The 20,322-nt window shown below is 40.1% G+C and overlaps 1 protein-coding gene across 1 annotated transcript in view; it reads right to left on the reverse strand.

Moving 5' to 3' along the window:
* Positions 1–3,231: 3,231 nt before the first annotated feature.
* Positions 3,232–20,322, reverse strand: part of GADL1 (glutamate decarboxylase like 1) — an 81,789-nt gene continuing 64,698 nt past the window's right edge. Inside the window, exon 15 of the mRNA XM_082294712.1 lies at positions 3,232–4,258. Coding sequence (XP_082150838.1) covers positions 4,085–4,258 — 174 coding nt within the window. The 3' untranslated portion in view covers positions 3,232–4,084. The remainder of the gene's footprint in view (positions 4,259–20,322) is intronic.

A 20,322-nucleotide genomic window follows, 5' to 3' on the forward strand; every position in this document is an offset into this window, starting at 1 on the left:
TTAGCGTGAGCAATTAAGACAAAATTAACATGTGCAATTGCATTATTTTGGGATTTAACAGTAGCAATATTTTGCAGTTACTGCAGTAGACACAGTGCTCATAAGCTCAAATAATTACCAGCATTTACCAGTTACACCACAGAAAGGAGAACAGGCATGAGTGGGCCTTACGTGCAACATCTGATTTTCCATACGTCACTCAGCCACTGAAAAAACATGGAAGTAGCCAACAGGGAAGAGAGGCTGGGCAGATTTGGCACTGTTGAAAATATGGGACTTAAATGTCACTTTTATCTCATTTTTGGCTTGTCACAGAGCTCATGTATGACCTAATAGAAGAGAGCAAACTCAACACATAGTAATTCTGAATAATTCTCCTCTGCCTTCAACATTTCATATCAGTTTTGTAAGCCCTATCATGATACCTGGAGATTTAAAAAGAAAAATTATTTGAGCATGAATTAGTGCTGTGGTCTGTGTGCCTGAGGAAGCCTGAAGCACATAACAGGTTTTTACATACTCTTACCTAGTATTACAGGAATGCGACTCTACCAGTTCTACTAGGCTTCTCTTAAAGGACATTTCTTGTCCTTTAAGGACAAGTCAAATGATATTTGAAAAGCATCTTAATGCATCATTGAAGGATACAAATGAAAATACCTTTCAATTCAGCCTCACAAAAATAAAGTTAAATCTGCATCACTAGACATGCACCTCAAGCAGATAAACTGAGATGTACAGAGTGCTAGAGTGGTGTTGAAATAAGAGATCCCAGTGATAAGACTCAGGGTCCAATCCAGCAAGGGTTTCCCATTTAATCAGTGGGAATTAGAAGCACTGAAATCATATGTAACCAGACTCTGATGATTAGTGTTCATTTATCACAGAAAATCGTGATAGAAGTCCTGAGACAGGGACGGCTGGCTCTAGGCACAATGATTTATGTGAGTGATTTTGCACATGGACCCATCTCAAAATGCCCAAAGTTTTCACAAGACACAGCCACTCAGAGCAAAATCTGCCTCCGTATCCCTTCTGTCTAAATATATCTTTCCTTTTCTATAGAAAAATTCATTAGAGGTAGACACAAGAAATTACAGGCAACAAATGGATCAGCTTCTACACTGATTTATGCACTTCACTATTTCCAGAACTAGATTTAGCATCCTGGGAGATGGAGATTGCCAGTAACTAGGAGAGGGAGCTCACAGGCCAATCCCAGCTAGCTAGAATAGCAGAAAAACAATAAAAATTAAATGCCTCTCTGCTCAGACAATTTAGCTTTTGCATTTGGAAGCACAAGTAAGATAAATTGTGACATGTTTTCACCCAAAATGCTTATTAAAGGTGATATGGGCACAGCACACAGATAAACCACATCCTGAAGCAGGGTTAAACTAGGTTTCACATGTTAAAGCTGAAGTGCTATCTATCTGGAGTGCTTAGAGGTACCTTCTATATTTGTATATGCAGTTTTAGACTGACAAATGACAAGCATAGCTTGTATTTATAAGGATGTCATTTATTTCACTTTTTATTAAAATCACCAGCTACAAAATAGACATTTTGTACATACTACTCATACATAAGCAACTATGAGAAAATTACATTAGTCCTAAAATGAAGCCATCGTATTGTGCACCTGGGACGTGGTAAGGGGTCAGAAACAATGGAAAATATATGGAGATTGGATAAGATATTCATATCACACTGGAAGGTTAACCTGTAGCTTTGAAGAAATCAGTGCACATGTTGATCAGAGAGTTATTTTCTGCAAATATGAAAAAAGTTCCAGTTTGCTCTCAGTTTAAAATACTATAGCCACTACTGCTACAGAAAGGAACTGTGTTACTCCTGTCTGACATGTGCCACAAGGGTCACAGTGTCTGGAAGCAGAGAAATGCACTAAGGCCATGAAGAGAAACAAGACAGTAACACTTTTTTGATAGTGGTGGTGTCATAAAACACCATGGACCAAATTCTTAGCTGTTGAAAGCTTAGCTTTTCCATGAATCAAAGATCAAGTACTCACCAATAACCTGGACCACAAACAAAACATCCTGACACTGTATTCTGTCTTTCCCTTCAAGGTCAAAAAAAGAGAAGGAGAAGAGCTAACAGTCCTGTCTAACTCAAGAAGCAACAGCAAAGTCATCCCCTCCATGCAGCATTCCTTGTGCACTCTGCACCCCACCCAGAGTGACCGGGAGGCAAAATAAACCTTATGGGCCCTGAACTTACTTAAAGGCTTCCCAAGATCAGGATAGCTGGTATAGCCAGAAGCACTAGGCAATAAATGATGGAGTGATTTGTAGGTATTAAAGGGCAAAATCCAGGGGCCACATTGTGATACTCATTTTCATATTACTATCAACATGGGTTTTGCTTGAAGTCCAGTGGATCACTATGTTAGCACAACTATATCCACTTCCAGGACACTGGTAAAGGCACCTGTCAAGGGCTGCGGGTGACCCTTGCTCTCAACTACTGCTCTGACAGTGTGACCTCCTTGGTTATCATTACCTTGTTAAGCTTTCCACACTATCATCCTGGAGATTGGAAGTAGGAATTTCTCTCAATGTTGGATCCTAGTACAATGTAGGAAATTAAAACAAGGAAGCAGTGTGTTTAAAAATAGCTTTCAGGAGGACAGAAAACACTATAGCAGAAAGGTTCATACTGGTCAGTGCTACCTCAACAGAATAAAGAACAAACAGCAAAACATTAAAGCTGAGTAGATGTTGATTACAAGGTGAAAGACATGGTTATTTCCATCAGTTTGCTGCAATAACTTCATCACAAGAAATGATTTTCTATCTTTACAAAATTGATCATTTTTATAGAATAAAAAACAGATGAAAAGTATAGTCTAATTCTTAACACAAAGTGCAGAACTTAATTTTGTAACTTAAGATTGACCAAAAATGTTCAAATTGTTCATATCCTAAAATCACAGGAAGACCTTTTCTGATCATCACTATTGTAATTTCAGAGTAAAATTACAAATTACACACTGATAACATAATGAGTCATCTCAAATCTGTAGGAAAATACAAACAAACAATGACAAATAAGCAATTTGCTAGATTATTAATATAAAGTGACCATGCATAAAAAATACGTCTCTTCTAGGTAAATATATATTTTTTTTTCCTCTGTTAAAATTTTAAAGTGCATCTAAAACTTCTAAATAAATCTTTACACTTTAGAAATAGATGAAGGTGAACAGCATTTTAGAAATTATAGGTAACTCCTGTTAACAAAGAGGTAAGTAGTTCTAAACGTTATTCCAATATTTTCCACTCTCCTAGAGGGGTGGTGGGTGGGCAACACTGGCAAACACTGACTGGACCCAATCACTGTGTTTCATAGAACCACAATATCCTGTGGGTTGGAAGGGACCTTAAAAGGTCCTCTGGTTCAACCCACTCCCAGCAGGGTTGATATTGGTTACTCAGGGCTTTGTGCAGGACCTTCCTGCAAACCTCCTGGTGTGGTGACTGCACTGAGCCTCATGCTACTGTCTGCCTGTGCTCACAGCAGAAAACCTGGGCAATTCACCTAGTTAGGGGCTTTGAGGAACTCATTTCACATAAGTTCACAATTTCCAGTCTTATCATGTTAATTACCAACCAAACTAAAATATTGACAGAGCAGATAAGAGAATTAACTAGCATATTAAGGCTCACTGACAAATCCACTCCTAATAGCAACTTCAGAGGAATTTTGCCTGCATGCGTAAGTGACCAGTTTGAGCTACATGGTGCACAGGCACACAGTAAATAGCTGCCCTTGCTGGGACATAGACACCATTTTCAAAAGCGCTCCCTTCTTGAGGAAACACTTCCAGAATGGCAGCAATGGTGCTGGAAGCAGCAGCCTGCCCCCCAGCCCCCATCAGCAAATACTTTCCTGTGAAGGGGTGTTCTACCTGCAAAGTTCTCAACACCAACCTGTAAAATGACAGTTTCCAAATCATACGTCAAGCTTTTTACTACCTTTCACAAAATAGCACCAGAATGCTGCTGCCACTCTCTCTCCATAAATATCACCGTGAACAGCACCTGATGCTGTGGAACTACAGCTACAAGTCCTTAGCAAGAAGTTCAATTTCATCCAGCAGGAAGTCCATGTCCTCTCGGCTGACTTGCGGGCTGATAACCACCTGGCGGAAGAAGTTGACTTGGCCCCGGTGAGGCTGGTACCCAAGCATCATGCTGCCTTTCTTCATCATCCTCTCCTTAATTATAGGAGCAACCTGAAAGTAGACACAAAAAAAAGGTTAATGTCACACTCGGAATACAGCATCTTTGGGCAGGAAGTGTATTTTGTGACTTAAAAAGTTTTTCTGAACTGTCTGAGTTTTGCACCCCTTGCCTGTCTTCCCCACTGCCTGCCCCAAGGAAAGCCAAGCTCATACCTGCAGGTTTAAAGCACTGAGACCCTTGGGTTCTGTAGTTCCTAAAAAGAATTGGAGCAAGATGTAAACCCTGGTGATTGAGGCATTCATCTGTGACACGGGAAAAGCTGGGTCAAGGTCCCTAGTCTTCCTGATTTAGATCAAAGGTTTGAACTCAGGAAGAACATCAGCTGCAGCTGGTTAAAAGCCAGGTTCGTCTCCTTGTGATAACTAGGTTAAGCATGACTTCTTGCCCTTGATGACCCTTCTCCACCACATCTGCAAAGCATCTGCCCCTAGAGGACATTCTGCTTTGAACCCCTGTGAAACTCAAGTTGCCAAAAAAGTCAGTGTGATGCAATGTTAAAGGGCAAGGCCTGATCCTGGAGTTTAAGATTTAATCTCTTAGATTTAAGGCATGAGTAGCCTTTGGCTGCACCAGTCTTGTGTTGCATGGGATGAAATCTCATAGCTGTCTTACTGCAGAAAAAACCTATGAGTGAGATTGGCAGAGTCAGGTCCTTAGAGCAGAGCATTTGATCTCATCCCAGCAGGGCTGTTAACTTTGGCCAATTAATCCTGTGCACAGTTTAAAGCATGTGAATAGTTCTGCATTGTCATGAATGAAATAGGTCATAAGCTTAAATGCATTGCTGGACTATTCCTTGGAAGGCAGAATTAAGTATTTTGACAGGAGTTTTTTTTAAAAGGTCTCACATTTTAATATATTAGTAATAACACTAAGGTATTTCAGAACAGTGTGTTCCTTCTCTTCTCTTTGTGATGGTTTGACTTTGAACTAAGAAAATAGGTATGTGACCTAACCTTGGTTTCTGCATTAATTTATTTCGGCTCTAAAGCTTTGTGCCACATACTACTGCCTGATTTGCAAAAGAAAAATTATGACACCAACCTTACCTTAATAGCTTTATTTTTACATGGCATATTTCAGTAGTCTTTTTAGCTTGGATAGAAACAGATAAGGTTCTCAACACTAAAAGCCTAGCTTTATTGTGTTTCTTTAGTGCCCCAAGAACAGGTTGCAGCAGCAGAGGAGCAGCTGCCATTTCCTCAGAACAACATTCCAACAGCATGGACATAAACTACAAGTAGCTACTTCTAAATGCATTAATCTAGTTTGCTTGTGGGAATAGCATGCAAATTAATAACAAATTTAATTTAATATATTTCTTATCAAATCAAATCCTCTCTGCTTCGGACCAAACATTCCAAACTGCACCCACGCCAGCTGTGTCCTGAAATTACCTTGACACTGACATCGTGTCCCAGAACTGTTGTGCTGGGCACCATGTACATACAGAAAATAAAAATTTCCTCTACTTCTGTACTTGATAGAGCCCCCAGGTGACTTCTGCTCATGGAATAAAGTGCAAGGGGAGAAGCAAATTCTTCTTAATACACTTTTTCAGGGTCTTCTTTAAGATTCAAATCCCTATGGCAACTTTTAGCCTTTATTGATGTTCCATCAGAGTTATTTCATCTTTTGTATCACATTATCGATTCTCTTCATCCCAACACCTGGTGCTCCATAATCCATCATCCCAAAATGTGCAGTAGCACAAATGGAGGCCATGAAAGCAAAAGCATTTACAGCTTCAGTAATCTGAGGACTGTAAATATACTGTATTTCAGTAGGTCTTTGCTGGTGGAAAGGAAAGGTAGAAAAACTTCACTTTAATGATCTCATTTATTATCTCATTCATCCTCCATGATAATGAAGCTGTCCTCTTAATTTGAAGTGTGTTCATCCCTTCTGTTCATCAACACTTCCCACATAAAGAAACAAAACAAAACACAAAACTGGTTTCCAGGCTTTTGACAGGATTCATTTTGGAAAGACTTTCCATCAAATATTTTGCATGTTCTTTTTGCTAAAGTGGTGCAGTCAGTGTAACAAAACTGTCAGGGATCCTATCCACAGAAAACAGTAAGGAACAGAATCTGTGTTCAAATGCTTAACTACATGTCACAAAAGAACCATTAAATGATAGCTGCATACTGAGGCTTGGACTTGAGTGGCACAGGGTATGACTGCTAACAGAAGGGAAAGGCAGCTACCACTTTGCAGCAGAAAAATTAGACCTATAAGAAACTAATTGCCTAGCAAGGAGTTCAATGAGTTTAATTCCCCCCAAAGTCAATGAGACCTGAGGATGCTGAAATATCAGAAAGAGCTGCACAGCCCCATTCAGGATAGGCTCCTCGGAAAGCAATTTAGTGAGAGTGAGATTGCTTCACCAGTCCAATTATTTTCCTCCAGAACTTAGTTCATATTGTAAATCTAATTCTTTGTGTGGCCTATCCGTGGAGCAGTCTGAAAATTTTAAGTGTAATATATCCTAAACTTGAAGCTCTCTTTTCTCCTTTGCTCTCTTCACCTCTTCCTTCCCACTGCTAGCCTCCCCTGCTAATCCACCCTGGCGATTATTGTTTCAAATGCTCACTACAGCAGCATAGAAGCTATCAGACAGGTCCTTCTTCCACCTAGGAATGCAGGCAGGGGGTGCCGTGTGTGCAAGGCCGTTCTTCAGCAGAGCTTCCCACACTGCACTGTGCAGCCACAGCCCAGGCAACTCTTCCTAAGGATTGACGGGTTCATCACAGTCTGCCTGTGCTGGGCTACACAGCAGCTCATACAGCTCATAACAGCTCATACTTCCCTTTCTATTAATAGCAGAGCCTTTTAAAATAGACCAAAAATTGCAGAGTAGTTTAGCTCCTTCTCTACCTACCTGAGTAACAGGGTAACCTCTTTTCCCACTCTCAGCCAGCACTTAGCCACACTACAAACAGAAAGTTTTAGCCCTAAACTTTAAGCTATTTCTATCGAGAGTCCAGACCACAGCTGATCCTCATATATATTTACATGGAAGATGCCAGTGCTCCTTTGCAGCACATATACACACAGAGCAGTATGATGAGTATCTGGGACCAGCTCAGACACTACAGCTGAAGTATCTAGTGCACCAGGGGGATCAGAAGAGCAACATATCTCCTTTTCCATATCTCAGGTATCCTTGAGAAAAGTAATTCTGCACAGTCATACCAATACCTTTAAACCACTGTGTTCTACTAATTGACTCACCAATGACACTTAATCCAAATTTCTCCAACACTTTGAGAATTTCCATCAGGCTCAGGTTGTAACAGCATAACACACTTCAGCAACCAGCATTACAGAATGACTCAAAAAAGGATTGAGCATATTCTCAGCAGGAGAATCCAATACCTAGTGTCTCCAAGAGCTAGTTCCTAAGTTTGGACAATAAAAAACTTTTCAGAGGACTTGATGAAACCCCTATTTGAGACAATTTCTTCTTCTTTCAAATAGCAAAGCCTCCAAATCCATTCTCACTTTAGTCAAGCTATGCAAGCCTTGTTCTTAGGCCAAGAACAGCCTTCTAGCACATGTTTTCCTTGTGCAAAGGGAAACCTCCAAAGCAGCTCTGTAAAGCAGGTAATGTTCTCAGTCCATTAGTCATGACACAGTACTGTACTTTGGAATTCATCCACTGTTAGCTGCCTATTGGTGAACAGTATGGACATTTGTGGGAAGAACTGGTTTGTAAATTTTATTCTAATAACAAAACAAAAAAGAAAAGTCACAGTAAGATAACCAGGTGCTTGACTTTTTCAAATCACACAACCTCATTGACTTCTAAAATACATACCCCACTATCACCAGTTTGGAGTTCAAGTCATGCACTTACTCCAAAATAGCAGATACCTTGTGATGTGAAGGAATAGAACAGAGTAATCTGGCTCCTTAGTTTATATGAGGTAAATGCACTGAGCCCCCAGCCCCAGCTGCACTGGTGCTGCTGGGTATGGATAGCCAAATAAGGTGCTCTAAAGAGAAGTAGAATTTCCCAACAAATATGCTATCTCATTCTTTTTTGCTGAAATAAATAAATCAGCACCTACTGGTTTTAATTAGCCTCTTACTTTTCTGCGCTAATGTTGTCTCTGACAATTGCAATTAACAGATATGCTGAAAGTGCAAGAAAGCTCAGGCTGGACAACTGCACAATAGCTTGCTGATAATGGAAGACCGTGTCAACCTTGATTAATAATTTCTTTCTCTAATACCCTCTTTTAATCTGTAAGTGATCTCATTTTAGACCTAATTCAATATTTTCAAACTGTCCCATCACAAAGGATATTCCCTGCCCCTGACACTGTACTTCTGTTACCTGGATGCCACCTGTACTGCCCTCGTTCTCACAGACTCCAGCTGGATTTCTCTAGTCATACCTGATGTTACATATCACAACATTTTTTCCAAACTGTAGGCTAGAGGCTATAAGCTTTAAAAGCAACATTCTGTTATGTTTTTATTTAAACACTAAGGCAAAGGGAGCGAGTTGCAAAATTGCTAACAACGTTGGGTAAAAATATTCTGCTAAGCAATCAGTTTATGAAAATATATTGCTTCAGGGGGGAAAAAATGTGAATTTGACAAATAGCCTAAGGTATCATCAGCCATAAAAATAAAGAAACCAGAAAAGACTAAACTTCTTCTAAAGTTTGGAAACAAACATATTTTGAGTATTTGTTTCAAAACATTGTTTTCAATTAAAACTTAAATTCAATTGGAAAATGAGCCATTTTTATTAAAGCCAGTAGAAAAGGACTGAGGAAATTGAAACTATGCAAATGCTTCATTTAGCTTGCCTGAAAAAAACTTTCTGGTCAACTAAAACCAAGAATTGATCCAGTTTCTCGATTCAGTGGCCAAGCAAAAAAAAAAAAAAAAAAAAAAAAAAAAAAAAATCACTATTTGTACAACCATAAGTATGTGGGATCAAAAGTGCTGACGCTGCTTAAATAAAACATCTGTAGAACTTTTGTCCCTCAGAAAAGAAAGTATGAGAAAACTCAGGGGACTGCCCATTCTGCTGGCAAAACCTGTCTGGACATCTCGTGTGAACAGCTTTGAGTAGTATGGATGAGTCTAAATGTGCTAACCCTGCAAGAACTACAAAGACAGAATGCCTACAAAAACTAGTGTTAATACTGGCAACTGCTAGCAGAAACATTTTTCCAAATCTTCTGAACGGCTCCCAGGTGGCTGAGCATCTCTGCAACATAAAGCTGAAGAGTTATTCCAGCTGCTGGCAGCAGCAGCTCCAAGTCACAGAACTCCACTCTGCTTCTCCTGATACTAATTTCCAAATTGCCATGGACTTCAATGGAAGCAGAATGTAATTATCTAAATTTCCTGCTCAAGCCTCTGCTTCAGGTGGTAGTTTGCAAACAGCCTTCAGCTCTTACTATAGAAAGCCACATTCACAGTAAATCAATAACCTTTCTAGGGATCCATAAAAGCAGGCTAGACAGCACTGGAAGAACAGGAGCATATTAGCAGCTCAAACTATTTCTCTTCCTCAAATACAGCCTTGATTAAATTTTCCAAGGTACAGAATACCACATGAGAAGCTGGCTGAAGATTCGTAGCTAAAAGACAAAAAAGCTGCCCTTTTGACAAAATGGAAAGATCACATTCTCACGATTTCACAGATATGAGAAACACATTTTGTGTTTTTGTCTCGATTGTTCCTTGCAATGGAAGACAAGTTTATACAGAACAGTCCCTCTCATCTGACCACAAAAATCTATTTTGTCTCCCCCGGAAGGGGCAAACTTTCGTTTGGAAGGTCATGATTTTTACTTGAAAGGCCACTATTGGCTGTTCAAAGTCTGCAAGTTATTCTTCCTACTAGAAGTGACCAGTTCGAATTCATGCATATTCATAAGAAAACAACTATTGTACAGCAATTACCACAAAAAAAAAAAAAAAAAAAGTCAATAAAACCCCAATTAATGAAGTATTTGGACACAATCCTAAATTTTTGCATAATGGACTATTAATTTCAGGGGTTCTTCACAATACGGTTTCTTATCTTGCTTAAATGACAGAACAGTGGTTCCAAGCACTGGATACAGACTTGACAAATAGGACTGGTCCCAAACCCTGCCAGAGGATGTTTGGACAAATTACTACATCTCTTTTGGGTAATATGTTTCTTTTTTCCTATACAACCCTTCAGAACAGTGAAGTCTTTATGTGTTCGTACATCATACATTGGTGAGAGTTGGTCTCTTCTCCCAAATAACAAGCAATAGGACAAGAGAAAATGGCCTCAAGTTGCACCAGAGGAGGTTTAGATGGGGTATTTGGGAAAATTTCTTCACTGAAAGAGTTGTCAAGCACTGGAGGAGTCTGCCCAGGGAAGTGGTTCAATCACTATCCCTGAGTGTATCTAAAAGCCGTGTAGATGTGGTACTTAAGGACATAGTTTAGTGATGGACTTGGCAGTGCTGGGCTAATGGTTGGACTCAATGACCTAAAAGGTCTTTTCCAACCTAAATGATTTCATGATTGTATGATTCTATTGCAATCAGCCCTGATACAAGTGTACAGAGCATCCACAAGGTATGATACATGTATTTAATAAGTTCTCTGTTAAGTAGGTCTCACAAACACCTGCCACCACATGTCTGCTGCATTTCCCAGTGTGGCTGCAGAAGATAAGCTTGATATCAATTATTGCAGTCAGTATCAAGTAAGAACAGTAGCTGACATTTTAATATCCTTCACTGGATGCAACACAAATGAACAAAACACTTTCCTTGGTTGGCTGTAATCACAAAACTAGCTAAATACTATAAATATTTGGAAGTAATAGTGCTTTCATCGTATTTTAACACAAAGAAAGTATATTCCCCACTGCTAAATATCTTTCCTTGCCTCTTGCTGCAACATCAGTTGCTGGCTTTAAAACAGGATTTTCCCCTCTTGGTGATAATTAAAAACAAACTCAGACCATTTGTCAGCTGTCACACCAACTAGGACAATCGAAATACCAAATATTTGCACACCCAATCACAGCTTTGTTCCTGTAGCCAAGGCTCTCTGTAAAACCCAAACATGTTTTTCTTTTGTCTAGAATTTGTTCTGGGCCCACATCCCTAAACCACTAATAAATTATTGCCTTACACTATTGCGCCAGTGTTCCCCTTGTGCCACACCAGGCAACAAAAGCAGAAATAAGTGCATTTGTCAAAATAGCAGTAACCACTTCCACATTCTTCAGAGCAACTAACATATCAAACAAGAAAAGATGCTGCTGTATTTTTGTCCCAGAACCAACATTCTCTGTGCATCTTCAAGTCACACTCAGGGCTGCACAGTATGTCCACACTACTATATATTGCACATCATCTTCCCATCCACTCCTTTTTTGCCAGAAGACACATGAACCAACCCCACAAATCACTGAAAATTACCTGAATAATAGGAGATGGTGAGCTAGCTTCAGATTTTGATTGTCTTAAATGATTTCTTTAGGCTGGTCACTTTTGCAAGAGAAAACAGCCTTCAGACAAAGGCTTTCATGCTAATGCTATTGGCCTCTGAAAAGGAGGAGCCAGGACAGACAGCCCCCAGAACAGAATCAGCACTTGGAACAAGTTTGTGTGTGTTTTTACTTACAGCTGAAAAGTACATTGGTGAACGACACAGCTTTCCAGGTGCACTGTCCCATGTCTGATTCTGCCTGAGCATATGTGGCTTCTCAAGACAATTCACATGGAATTCTTATTATTTTTCTGTTATTTCTGTGTTGCTTTACCAAGGTCTTATTAACAAGCCATGTAGAAAGCGCAGGGATCAAGGAAACGCCAGAGGCTTGCACACAACACTATGATTCCAGAGTTCTGACCTTTGAGAGAGTGGAGCACTGCTCTCAACTACTTTTATGAAACTTACAACTCTAGGTTTTATAAAAGCAATTATTTTAAAAGCTTTCATGGCATACACAAGGTTCTTCTGTGCACCATTTTATTGAATTCTCATTTTAGTGACTAAAATTTCCAGTCTTTCAACCCTGCCAAAGCTCCCCTTCTCCATCCAGGACGAAAGGGTAGCATGTCATCTTGAAAACAAGAGTAACAAAAAAACCTATCCTTTTTCATTTCTACGCATGGGGCTGAGATTCCACTCTACAGCACTGAGGGAATAAAGAAACCACAGTGCAATCTGAGTGTCTGGGGCTGGGAGGAACACTTTACAACAGGAGATGGTTGCATTACATGGTGACACAAGTTCAAATACTTGACATGCTTCTTGTGTAGAAAAAGGAATGTCACTTCAGAAAGTTGGAATGATTCCCAGCTGTTAAGATCTTATTTACTATTTGCACAATTCAGCTTCTGGTATAAGATATCAGCACCTTCTGTATTCCCATTACAGTAAGAATTACTGAGCAGTAATGCATATTCTTTAACCAGATCTAAAGAAAAATGGGTATTTCAACAAAACTAGATAACTTTTGTGCCTTGATTTTTTTTTCCTTAATGTCGTCATACTGACTTTCTCAGAGACTGCATACAATATCTTGGGGAGCATGAGGGTATGGTGTCTACCATGACCCAAAATGCTAACACAAAAGTAAGGCTGTTGTCTAATTTGACCATGCCATTTAACAAAGTAAATGAGCCCATTTGCCCCTCCACACAGTGAAATACAAGACAAATAATTGTCAGTTACCAAAATTATTTTCCTACCTGAGACTCTTTTTTGTAAAGCTTGATATGGCTATGAAATAAAGGCCACTGAACCCTATCAAAGTCAACACAACACTTCCCACGTACATCTTTCCCCCAGACAATGTTCACTCCAGCTCAGCCTTGCTCCTCTCCTCATTCCCAGTGAGCTGTTTTATCTTTTTTTTTTTATCCCCAGCTGAAATCCAGCATATGTTACAAACCTCTGTGATTAATGCATGGACAGCCAGGAAACTGAAAGAACAAAGCAGAATCTCTAGGGTGTCAAAATGTGCAATTTTATAGCAGTCTGAAAGGGTGAAAAATGAAAGGAAAATTATGATTTGCACCTACGAGTATTTTCAAACTAAAGAGCCAAAATACAGGTAATGATGATTGATAATAGTCTTAGGTAAGTAGAACTAGACTGCAGTCAATCCCTAGATAATTTAAGGTCAGTTGAAGGGGGAGCAACAGACTGGGCACAAAATTTAGAATCCATTTTGCAAGGATTTGTAACCTCAAAGGAATACACGAAATAAAAATCTGCTGACCTTGGGCCTAAACCCTAAGAGTCATAGATATGGCTCAGTATTCAGAGGTGCAGATGAAATCTTCTAATTCTATACACCAAACTTCTCTGAAGACCTTATTCTTTCATCAGTCTGACCAGGAATTCCCTGTGGACTATGGTAAATGCCACAATTTCCCTTAGTGCCACAACTATCTATAAATCACACACAATCAGGAGGAAAATAAAAGCAGGGTAAAGTGTTTGCATGTTTTTGTCAGGGTTCTGCACCAGCACAGATATCCTTACAGACAAGGAGAGAATGAGAACAATCTTTTGATCTTTGAAAGCAGGTATGATCTGCTATATAAAACTCATCCATTAAAGTCTGCTAAATTTCACTTCCTTTATTGAAAAAGCTCTGTAGAACTCAAGAAATACAAATAATCCTCCTACAAAAGATTATAAAATCTCTGATTGGTCAGTGTGTCTGGAAAAGATTCTCTACATTAATCAACATTCACCTACAGAACTCTGCCACTGAAGTCACAGGGAGTTTTATATCTAAATTCACCTGTGGTAGAGTTAGACTAACCCATGTTTCCTAATAAATATCACCTATTAAATTATCTATTGTTAAATTATCTATTAAATTTGAAAGTAAGGTCTAAATATCTGCTGAATGGATATCAAGCTCAAGGATTTTCTATTGCTTTTAGAGGAACACTTCTCAGTTATAAAAAATTTTTTAGACTTGTAGATATTTCTGGCCATACTGACCCCTTTGGAGAGTAACAAAAAATCCCTCCCTTGTAGGCATGAAAAAGAAATATATTCCATCTCATTCCTCTTGAAATTATTACAGCTAGAAAGGAATCTGTACTTAAATATCTGAAGCACAAAATGAAATCCTATGAAGAACTTTGTATCTCACTACACATGAAAGAGCAGGATTTCCTCCCACTCATACCCGCAAAAATTTCTGACACCACTCACAACATCACACAAGTATAAAGACTGCTTAATTGAGCAGATGATGCAAGCTATACACATTTTCTGTGGCATTAATAGTAATTGATTTTTTCTGAACATCTCTGAAATCTCTTATCAAGCAACAGCAAGAAAGGGCAGTTTTATGTGAAGAAAGGACAATTTAGGGCCCAGACCTTTTTCCCTCTCTCTACAAATTCAATGTTTACTTTCAGTTCCTGCAAGAAGTGTTTGATGCAGTGGGAGGAAAGTGCAGCTCCTCTCTCTTCCTACTGAAGTTGGCGATAGGAAACAGAAGAGTGCTAACATAGTAAGTAGATACTAATTTAAGTGGACACAAGCTTAAGATTTATTGACCTGAGAGCAAGAGGTCAATATTTATTCAGAGAACAATAAGTCTTTATACTTCGTTCTCACAGTTGTTAATCCAATATATTATTAAATCCATCCCATTAAAGCTAATCAGACTGTGTGTCCTCATGAGCCTTGTTGCCAATAGTCATTAGTATTGCATGGGTCGTTATTACTGTGCTTTGATAATTAAATCATATAATATTCAATAAAATTAAATATATGGGGATATAAATATTTATTTTTCTCTACCATGACTATATTGTCGTGCATTTCATTAGGTTTTTCTTCATGCTGCTGTAGACCTTTCTTACATTCTTCTGCCAGGACCAGCCCAGCTAAGGAATCTAAAGCTCTGTTTGAACTACACCATTTTCTAAACTTTTTCATTTGTCTTAAAAACCTGATACTCTTAAAGCCACATCCATCTACTTGTCATACACTACGCAAGTAAGAAGGAGAGTCACAAATCAGTAAGTAGCTGCTGTTGGGGAAAAGAAAAAGATAAAAGGAAAAAGAACCATACTCCTGAGTATAAGTGAAAAATTCCTTCTATTTTGGAGTTTTACAGTGCTTTCCGTCCTCACATTTCAATGTACTTCTTAGATAAGAAAAAATACTATTATCTCCACCTTAATCTCTGAAAGGAACTGAGTCACACACAGAAAGGAAATAATGACTGAGATCTTAATCACAACTCTGTGCCAAAGATAGATGCCACTCAGGTACATTAGTGAGCAGGACAGGGTATTTTTAGTGCAAATTGGCCTTGCAAATACTCTCGCAGAATGCAGACAGATTCATCCCATTTGGGTCAAAGAGCTTTCCTTCCTGGAGGAACCTCAGCTGAACTGCAGCAGCAGGATGCAATGCAGAGTGCCCCACTGTCAGTGCAGATGCCAGCTCCTCCAGCTCCTGCCAGCTCCTTAGTTAGCCCTCCCTGAACTCACAGCACACACCCAAGGCTGCTGACTGGTGTGAGCTTCACTCTTGGTGAAGGCTTACTGAGGGACCACAGAAAATCAAAGCCTGGTCACTCCATCTTCTTTATACCACACACATCACTAACACAGGCTACCATTTCCCAAGGTCCAGCTCTGTATATTGACTTAGATTGATCTTTGACAGTATTTTTCCTTCAGGACCTACACTGTTTACAGACTGTAGTTGGTTATTTTTGTAAGAGCCCCACACATCAGGGGAGCAACAGCTTGAGAGGAAGTGTTAGGTACATTGAGCTTTACTATGTGTTACCTAGAGATGCAGCCTCCAGCAGTGAGGATAAAATGGGGAAAGTAAGGTTCCATTCCCATCATTTTGGCAGTCTAAAGGTTAGACATCTAGCCTATGCTAGCCATCTAGGTTTTGCCTTTAATTAAGGGAGAAAAAGAGGCACCTCTAGAGACTGATTCATCTCATTCTAGAGTAAGACAGGCCTTAAGATAGATGGGCTCAATTTGGAAAAGCTTCTCTCCTCCTCCATGGGCTTCAGTGGAAGACCTCTGCCTAAGTTTTAGCTGGCTAAAGCAAAGTAAGACAAAGTCCATGCAGACAGTTTGTCTTGAATCAAAGCTATCTAAAACCCGTGTTCCTCTGCTTTTTCTAACTTCTGGATTGCCCCAAAAGCCACACTGGACACAGGAGAGAGGGAGGATATCTAGAGTACAAGCAGACTCAAGGGGAATCAAGTGCTCCTCCATGACTATAACATGACACACTATGAAGTCTAAGAAACAAAAGCCCGCAAAGGAACGCTAATAACCTGATCAGTTAAAATGGAGAACATCACATTAATTACTCCTCTGACTATCAGAAGAGGATAATTGCCCCTGGCATGCAACACACAAAGAGAAATAAATGAAAAACTGTCACAGGAATGCTAGGTGAGGGGATCCTATGGGATGCAGAGGGAAGAAAATTCTGTGTCTGTAGAAAGCATAATATGCGATGCCTAGGTGAAGAACTAAAGGTGTGAACAGAGATCAGGAGGATGGGGGAAGTTGAGGAAAACCCCATGCAGCATTACAGGTTTGGGGCAAAGTGGCTGAAAAGTAAAGGACCTGGGGGTGCTGGTTGACAGCAGCTGAACGTGTGCCAGCTGTGCCCAAGTGGCCAAGAAGGCCAATGGCATCCCGGCCTGTATCAGCAATGGTGTGGCCAGCAGGACGAGAGCAGTGATTGTCCCCCTGTGCTCAGCAGTGGTGAGGCCACACATCAAGTCCTGTGCCCAGTTCTGGACCCCTCACTACAGGAAAGACATTGGGGTTCTGGAGAGAATCCAGAGAAGGGCAACAGAGCTAGGGAATGGTCTGGAGGGTAAATTCCATGCGGAGCAGCTGAAAGAGCTAGGGTTGTTTAGTCTGGAGAAAAGGAGGCTCAGAGAGAACCTACTAACTCTCCACAACTACCTGAAAGGTGGGGGTAGCCTGGTAGAGGTCAGCCTCTTCTCCCAGGCAACCACTGACAATACAAGAGGAAATGGCCTCAAGCTGCACCAGGGGAGGTTCAGGTTGGACTTCAGGAGGAATTACTTCACAGAAAGGGTTGTTAAACATTGGAATGGATTGCCCAGGGAGGCAGTGGAGTCACCATCCCTAGAGGTGTTCAAAGAATAACTGGATGTGATACTTAGTTGCACGATCTAGTTGGCAAGGTGGCGGTCCGTGAAAGGCTGGACTCTATCTCAGAGGTCTTTTCCACCCTAATTGATTTTGTGCATAAAAATAGAGGGAAAGTAAGATAAGCAAGGCAGATACAGACAGACAGATAGTCGGTATCCTTACCTAGATGAACTCTGCACCTAATCACTGCACACTACCCTTCATTCTTATTAAATCCTATTTCTTCTGTGTGGGTGTGTGAGCATTAATAAACTCCAAGATGGACAAGTCAGCTAGCAGGACAGGAGGTCTGAATACCTGCAACCAAGGTGTCAGCAACTGGATAGACTCAATTTCTGAGCCCAGCTACTAGAGAGACAGGAATATGCGTATTTTTCAAGACTTCAGTCCATACCAGCTGAAGAGAACATGGTTATTTGTAGTGTCCATGTCTGTATGACATGAATTTAGATGTGTTCATGGGGGTGCCAGTAAAGACATTGCTCTCTGTGCTGATCTCTGCAGCCAGCTGTGTGTATATAATGTATTGTTGGTGTGTGCACATGCACATGTGCACCTCTTGGAATTTGTGTACTTGAGGGCAGGGAACCACCGTGGTCTCACACCTATTGGGCTGGAACAGGATGAATGTTGCTGGGTCTGAATCGCCAGTGCTCTGAAGTCTTTTCAGTGGTTGATAACCCAACCCAAACCATTCTATGATTCTGTGATTTTCACTGAAATGGTTGGGACCTGTGCTTTGAATAATTTTCTATGTATAAGAAATCATTTGCATTTTATCCCAGGAGCATCCCATTCGTCCCACAAATGCACACTGATCATTGGGAAACTCTGTTTGGGGTAGAGCTTCATCTGGCATGAACTTGAAATGGAACTTCAGACTAGGATTAAATCCACATATGTTTTTACCTCATTATTCTATGATATGTTAAGTTCTCTATGATCAAAAATTAAAATTCACAGAATGAGGCAATGTGATGCTTGCATTTCTGAGGCTGTTTGAGCAAGAGCCATCTTTAACCAAGAACAGTTGTGAGAATACGTGCTAACGCCATCCTAAGGGTGTGCCTCAGCTCTCTTGACGCTGTTTCCCTTCCATGTTTGGAGCCAGTTTTTATAAATTTAGCACATACCAATTCCTTTGGTGCACTGCTGCCAAGCTGGCCATGTGTACATGCAATGATCAATTTTTCCTGTAAGCACAGATTACTTGCACGCATATGTTACATATGTAATACATGCAGCTGTGTAGGACCAAGTTAGAATGAAAGTCAAGATTGCAGCGGACTCCTCCAAAAAACAGGAACACAAAAAACAAGCCAAAGGAAAAGCTCCATCTTGTACATGGCACAGCTCTCCAACAGGCTGCAGAGCAAATGACTCTCACGTCTAGCATGGCTATAGGCTATTGCCCTCCTACAAGCTTCAAACTGTAGTTATCGTACTTCCCTCAGATGATTCTCATTATAACTGGGATGAGTGCTGAGTTAAAAACTCAGTGTATGAATCATATCATCAACTCAGTTGTCTGGAATTTTGCTTTTCCACACATTTCCTTGTTGCTACACAGATCACCAGTGTAAAACACGTTGTAGCTGCATCGAATTTCCTTTTGCTCTTTTAACGCTACAATAGCCTGTGAGCAGATACTTATCCACTGCTATCCAGCTTCCTAACCAGTGATGATCTTTGCCTTCACTGCCTGCCTCACAGAAGTCACAAAGAGTTACAAATATTTATGCTGAGGTTAAATCCAAGGGGGATCTCTTTATCCAGCTTCTGGGATAAAGCCTCTGCATTGAGTGCATGTGTTCTGCTCAGGAAAAAAAAAAAAAAAAAAAAAAAAAAGACAACCCAGATGTTCAGTTTAAGCTTAATTTAAGCCATGCCATTGCTCCATGCACCATCAGATCACATCCATCTTTCCATACATGGAGGTAACTCCATAGCACTGCATCTTTTGCCATAGCCAACACTTCTGGCACCTCCTCCCACACTGGAGCAGAATGAGGGTCATTTCCACCAGCTTTTGACCTTGCCAGGGAAAGGATATACATATATGAGTGGTTCTGAGCCCTAGTCACAAGACAGGCTGCTTCTTCCTTACAGATTTACACAGAGGACAAAACATAACTGCTCCCTGCTATTAACATTTACTGTTCATGTGACAGTCTCCTTCATTTAGCTGTTTATTTGAACTATATTTATTTGGCCTATAATAGCTATAGTACAGTCCAGTGTGTTGTACAACATCATCTTACAGTCCTGTGTGTTGTACATTTCCTTTCTGTCTAAACATTGCACCATTGATATTTTCTACCTACAGTCACTCTGCACAGTACTGTACTAGATTTCCCCTAGTCCTGGATCTCTCTAGGTCCACCTATCAGCCTCCATTCCTGAACATTATACCTTGGCTTTTTTAGTAAAAGAATATTTTTGGCTGATTCTCATCAGTAGAATGCATTTTTTCCAGTTACAGGATCCAAAACACATTTTGCAATCTTTCCCTTTGACACCAGTAGTAATCTCAAAGTGTGGGGCTAGAGCAGGTTTCGTAATTTCAGAGTGGGCAGTACAGAAATGGTTTCTCCTTGGTTTGTTTTTATTCCAATAATAAACTGTAATCATGTTTTCAGAGTAATGTCCCCCCCCTTTTTCATTACCACCTTTCATTAACCAAAGGTAATCAATCTGTACATTCAGAGACTTAAGTTTCAGTCCATAGCAATTATTTCGAGAACTGGCATATTTAAATTCCTGTATTGTGGAAACAACACTAACCCCAGCTTGAAGTTATGGAATATTTGATGAATGTTTTACGATCGAACAGACAGAAGCACTTCCTACGCTTTTATCAAACAACTGATTTTAAAAAATCA

This window comes from Coloeus monedula (genome assembly GCF_965178545.1).
Source record: "Coloeus monedula genome assembly, chromosome: 1".
NCBI lineage: Eukaryota > Metazoa > Chordata > Aves > Passeriformes > Corvidae > Coloeus > Coloeus monedula.